This window comes from Mandrillus leucophaeus, unplaced genomic scaffold, assembly GCF_000951045.1.
Source record: "Mandrillus leucophaeus isolate KB7577 unplaced genomic scaffold, Mleu.le_1.0 Scaffold196, whole genome shotgun sequence".
Lineage (NCBI taxonomy): Eukaryota > Metazoa > Chordata > Mammalia > Primates > Cercopithecidae > Mandrillus > Mandrillus leucophaeus.
The window spans coordinates 266,100-272,521 of NW_012101987.1; the positions used below are offsets into that span (position 1 = coordinate 266,100).

The 6,422-nt window shown below is 41.3% G+C and overlaps 1 protein-coding gene across 3 annotated transcripts in view; it reads right to left on the reverse strand.

Moving 5' to 3' along the window:
* TBC1D15 (TBC1 domain family, member 15) overlaps positions 1-6,422 on the reverse strand; it is an 86,525-nt gene that overhangs the window by 54,529 nt on the left and 25,574 nt on the right. The window contains exons 2-3 of one of the 3 annotated variants that reach the window (XM_011978506.1): positions 5,295-5,370; positions 3,629-3,639 (exon numbers count right to left, since the gene is read on the reverse strand). The exons of the other annotated variants lie outside the window; for them this stretch is intronic. Of the exons in view, the coding sequence (XP_011833896.1) occupies positions 3,629-3,631 (3 nt within the window). The 5' untranslated portion in view covers positions 3,632-3,639; positions 5,295-5,370. The remainder of the gene's footprint in view (positions 1-3,628; positions 3,640-5,294; positions 5,371-6,422) is intronic. 3 annotated transcript variants of the gene reach the window in all.

Below are 6,422 nucleotides of genomic sequence, written 5' to 3' on the forward strand. Positions count from 1 at the left end.
TAGCCCCAAACACAAAAACAGAAGTCCAGAGACTGACGTCAGCAAGATGGTCATCTAGAAGGCCCTAGTGCTCATCTCTCCCCAATCCCCAACAAGCAACCACAACAATGAACCAACAACTACATTTTAACAAAAATAACTGAGGAGGCAGGCCAGGCACAGTAGCTCATGCCTGTAATCCCAGCACTTTGAGAAGTCGAGGCAGGAGGATTGGTTGAGCCTAGGAGTTCAAAACTAGCCTGGGCAACACAGCAAGACTCTGTCTCTAAAAATAAAAATAAGTAATAACTGAGGGAGAGCACTAGAGTACATCAGAGGAATAACAGAAACCCTTGTGAGCACACAGAAACTCAGGATGGCCACAGAGAAAGAAGGAAATATTGGGATCTCATCACTCCATCCCAGAGTTGAGATCATCTGGGAACCAGGAGGAATTTCTTCCTAAAGCAAGGATGTAAACAAGAGAATACCAGCAGCCTCCACCAACAACTTGGACACCTACAGACCTCATCAGTGGGGTCCCTGCAGTCCTCACAGGCACTAACACCAGCTGAGGGAGCTACCTGGAGTCCAAATAGCTGTGCTCCCCCAAGAAAGAAGATATTGTGTCCACCCTTGTGGCGCAAAAGACTACTGCACTATGCCACCTTGGAACTGGAACTGTGGCAGAATGTGTATTTCTCTGGGGGAAAGTAGCCACAGATTCCCTTCATCAATGAGACTAAGCCACCACCGAACCACCCCAGTCCACTGGCCCATCCCCAAGACAACTGTAAACAGTTGGTACACCCTTGCCTGTGGGGCCAAGTGGAAACAGAGTCAGTCCACCTACACTTGCTCTCACACCCTCAGGCCACAGCTAAAAGTGGCATCTTGCCCTCTGGGAAAACAGGACTTTGGCCACTCAGAGCAGTCCCATATCCCCAGTTCCCAAGTTGAAACAGTGCCTTGGCCACCCAGAGGAGTCACACACTCCAGTACCCAAGCTGAAGTGGCACCCTCCATCGCAGGGAAATGTGCCTGAGCTGCACAGAACAGTCACGCCCCACCAGGCCAAAGCTAGAAGCGCATATCACTCCCTGGGAAATTGGTGCCCTGCCTGAGCTGAGCAGCTACACATCCTCAGGCTGAGGTACCCCATATCCGAGACAAACACCTATGGCTGACCTAGATAGCCCACCCTACAGGCCAAACAACTCTAGTACCTTGCTTCTCTGGAACTGGATTAGCCCTCCAGCGTCTAAGCTGTTGAGATACTCCTTTCCCTGGGGAATAAAGTCATCACTGTGCTATTCCCTACCTCCTCTCCTGGGGCCCAAATCACAGCTGTGTTCTGCCATTCTGGGGTACCTGCTGCTACTGCACCCGGATTCACAGAGTCTGAATACTGCCAAGTCCCACCATCTCAAGGTCTAGAGTCACTACTACCCAGGACCTCATCCCCTGAGATCCAAGTGAGACTTCAAGTGAGCTCCAAATGAGAACCCTACTGGCTCAAATTCCTGAATTGTAGCCACATCCTGCTTCCCAGGCCGAAACCTTCAAAGTACCCACTCTTCCCAGGAGTCAGGCCAGTGTTGTGCCCTGCCCTCCAGGAAGAGAATCACAGCTACAACCCATAATCCCCCTGGCCCGGGCTGCTAGAGGGTGCCTCAGTGTCATAGATCCTGGCTCTGTGGGCAACCTATATCCAACACAGCCAGAGCAAGCAAACCTGCACCCCAAGACCCAGATGACAAAACAGGTTTATGAGATGCAGAGCCTAGACATTGAAACCCACAGCTGCTCCAAGCACCTACACATAGAATACAGTGCCACTGCAGCTGCTTATGGGCCATGACAAATCTGACACCAAAAAGGTCTTAGACACCCTCAGCTAAGTCTCCTGTTGTGAGGAAAATGAGACGAGGAGGACCCCAAAAGCCCTCGACAGCAAGAACATTACCACTGCTGCCACAAACTTCTACAACCTATGCCACTGAGGTGCCACAATTATTGCTGATACTGAAAGCAGCTAAAGAAGTTACATGGATACTATACCACTGCACCTATTTGGAAACAATCACTACACCCTTCTCAACCAATAAAATAAAACTCAACTGCAGGTGGGCCAGGCACGGTGGCTCATGCCTGTAATCCCAGCAGTTTGGGAGGCCAAGGCAGGTGGATCACAAGGTCAGGAGTTCAAGACCAGCCTGGCCAAGATGGTGAAACCCCGTCTCTACTAAAAATACAAAACTTAGGCAGGCATGGTGGTGAGCGCCTGTAATCCCAGCCACTCGGGAGGCTGAGGCAGAGGACTGCTTGAACCCAGGAGGCAGAGATAGCAGTCGGCCGAGATCACGCCATTGCACTCCAGCCTGGGCAACAGAGTGAGACTCCGTCTCAAACAAAACAAAACAAAACAGAAAAACAAGAAAACACTCAACTGCAGGTGAAAGTTATTCTCTATAAAAGCCACTCTACAGAGTTTAGAAAAGGGAATCGTTTCACTAGATGCAAGGACATCAACACAGTCACGCATGAAACAAAAACAAAAAGCAGACAGGTGCAGTAGCTCACACCTGTAACCCCAGCACTTTGGGAGGCTGAGGCGGGCAGATCATGAGGTCAAGAGATCAAGACCATCCTGGTCAACATGGTGAAACCCCATCTCTACTAAAAATACAAAAATTAGCTGGGCATGGTGGCGCACGCCTGTAGTCCCAGCTACTCGGGAGGCTGAGGCAGGAAGATAGCTTGAACCCGGGAGGTAGAGGTTGCAGTGAGCTGAGATGGTGTTATTGCACTTCAGCCTGGGCAACAAGAGTGAAATTCCGTCTCAAAAAAAAAAAAAGGCAGGGAAATAGGAAACCACCAAAGGAACATACAATTCTCTAGTAGCAGACCCCAGTGAAAAAGAAATCAACAAAAGGAATTCAAAATAATAACCTTAAGGAAACACAACGAAATACAAAAAAAATACAGATAATTCAATAAAACCAGAAAAATAATTCATGATATGAATGACAAATTCCATAAAGAAATAGAATAAAAAAGAGCCAAAGAGAAATTCTGCAGCTGAGGAATTCAATGATAAAATAAAAAAATACAATGGAGAGCTTCAATAGCAGACCTGACCAAGCAAAAGAATCTCTGAATTTAAAAATAAGTAGTCTAACATTACCCATTCAGTGGGGAAAAAAAAAAAAGGACTGACAAAAGCCTATAAGCCTTATGGGACACCATTAAGCAAGCAAATATTCCTATTATGGCACTTTCAAAGGGATAAGAGACAAGAAAAGGTGTAGAAAACCTATTTAATAAAATAACCGAAAACTTCCCAAGTCTGGAGAGAGATATAAAAATCATCCAGATTCAAAAACCTCACAAGTCCTCAAATAGATTCAACCTAAAAAGGTCTTCCCTAAGGTACATTATAGTCCAACTGTCAAAAGAGAAGTCTAAAAACAGCAGGAAAAAAAGTCAAGAAGTCACATATAAGGAAGTCCCTGTTAGATTAAAAGCAGATTTCTTCCTTTTTTTTTTTTCTTTTTCTTTTTTGAGATGGAGTCTCACTCCCTTACCCAGGCTGGAGTGCAGTGGCACGATCTTGGCTCACTGCAAGCTCAGCCTCTCAATTTCACACCATTCTCCTGCCTCAGCCTCCCGAGTAGCTGGGACTACAGGCGCCTGCCACTACGCCTGGCTAATTTTTTGTATTTTTAGTAGAAACAGTGTTTCACCATGTTAGCCAGGATGGTCTCGATCTCCTGACCTCATGATCCACCCGCCTTGGCCTCCCAAAGTGCTGGGATTATAGGCATAAGCCACCGCACCCAGCCTAAAAGTAGATTTTTCCTTAGAAACCTTACAGGCCAGGACAGTATGGGATGATATATTCAATGTGATGGAAGAAAAATACTTCTAGACAAGAATACTGTATCCAGCAAAGCTGTCTTTCAGAAATCAGGGAGAAATAAAAGTCTTCTCCAGACGAGTGAAAACTGAGGGAATTTATCACTACTAGACTGGCCTTACAAGAACTGCTCAAAGGAGTCCTATATCTGGAAGGAAAAAAAGATGAAAATTATTATAATAAAACCATACAAAAGTATAAAATTCATTGCTAGAGCAGATACACAAAGGATAAAGCAAACAGAATCAAATCTTACCATTACAGAAAACCACCAAACCTCAATGATAAACTATGAGAGCAAAAAAGGAAGAAAGGATATACAAAACAACCAGAAACAATTAACAAAATGAGAGGAAAAAATCCTCACCTATCAATAACAACCTTGAATGCAAACAAATTGCCCACATAAAAGATATAGACTTGATAAATGCAATTTTTTAAATGACTCAACTATATGCTACCAACGGGAAACTCACTTCATCTGTAAAGACACATACAGACTGAAACCAAAAGCGAGCAGGAGTAGCTTTATGTGTATCAGATGAAACAGACTTAAAAATCAAAAACTGTAAAAAGAGACAAGGTTATTATATAATGAAAAAGGGATCAATTCAGCAAGAGGATATAACAACTGCAAATATATATGCACTCAACACCAAAGCACCCAGATACATAAAGCAAAATACTAGCTCTAAAGGGAGAGCTATACTCCAATACATAACAGTTGGGGACTTCAACACCCCACTCTCAGCAATGGACAGATCATCTAGATAGAAAATCAACAAGAAAAAAAAAAATGGATTTAAGCTGCACTTTAGACCAAATGACCCTAACAGACATTTTAAAACATTTTATCCAACAGCTGCACAATAAACATTCTTTTCATCAATACATGACCAATACCCTAGGACAGAACATGTTAGGCAGTGAACAAACAAATCTAAACAAGTTAAAAAGAACGGAAATCATATGAAGTATCTTTTCTAACCCTAATGGAATAAAACTAGAAATGAGAAACAAGAACTTGCAAATTTGTACAAATACATGAAAATTAAACATGTTTCTGAATGACCAATGGGTCAAAGAAGAAATTAGTAAGTAAATTTCTTAAACTTCTTGAAATAAACAAAAATAGAAACACAACAGTAACAAACCAAACACAAATGAATAGAAGAAAAGAAACAATAAAGATCAGAATAGAAATAAAATTGAGACCAAAAAAGAAAAAATTAACAAAGTTAATTTATTTGTAAAGGCAGACAAAACTGACAAACCATTAGTTAGACAAAGCAAGAAAAAAGTGAGAAGACCCAAATAAAATCAGAAATTTAAAAACTATACATTAAAACATACCACAGAAATACAAAGGATCACTAGAGAGACTAGTACAACCAACCATACTCCAACAAACTGGAGTATGGATAAAGTCTTGGACACACTTAACAAGATTGAATCAAGAAGAAACCAAAAACCTGAACAAAACAATTACAGTAAGTGTGAATCAGTAATGAAAAGTCTCCCATTAAAGAAAAGCCCAAAGCCCAATGGCTTCACTGTGGAATTCTACCAAACATTTGGAGAAGAACAAAAGTCAATTCTTCCCAAACTGTTCCAGAAAACTGAAGAGGAAAGAATTTTTCCAAACTCATTGTATAAGGCCAGCATTACTCTGATGCCAAAACCAGGCAAAGACACAACAAAAAAAGAACACCATAGGCCAATATCCCTGATGAACATAGTTGCAAAAATTCTCAACAAAATACTAATAAGCAGAATCCAGCAGCACATTAAAAAGATCACTGACCATGATCAAATGCAATTTATCCCAGGATGCACGGATGGTTCAACATATGCAAATCAATAAATTTGATATATCACATCATTAGAATGAAGGATAAAAATCATATGATCATCTCAATAGACAGGGAAAAAAAAGCATTTTATAATATTAAACATCCCTCATGATAAAAACTCTCAGCAAGTTGGTAGAAGAAACATACTTGAACACAATGAACTTTAAGGCCAACATTATACTTAACAGGGAAAAGTTCAAAGTTTTTCTCTAAGATCTGGTACAAGACAAGGATGGCCACTTTCACCACTTTTAGTCAACACACAGTACTGGAAGTCCTAGCCAGAGCAATTAGACAAGAGAAAAAAAGAAAGGACATCCAAACTGTAAGGAATCCTTGTTTGCAGATATAATCTTACAGAAAACCTTAAAAGCTCTACTGAAAAACTCCTACCACTGATAAACTGATAAATTACATAAAGTTGCAGGACGTGAAATCAATGTACAAAAATCAGTAGCATTTCTATACACCAATAAAGAACTAACAGAAAAAGAAATCAAGAAAGCAATTCCATTTACAATAGCTACAAACAAACAAAAAGGAAATAATGTAGGAATAAATTTAACCAAGGTGAAAGAGCTCTACAAGAATAACTACAAACACTGATGAAAACTTAAGGAGGACATAAAATAATGGAAAGGCATCCATGTTCATAGACTAGAAGAATATTG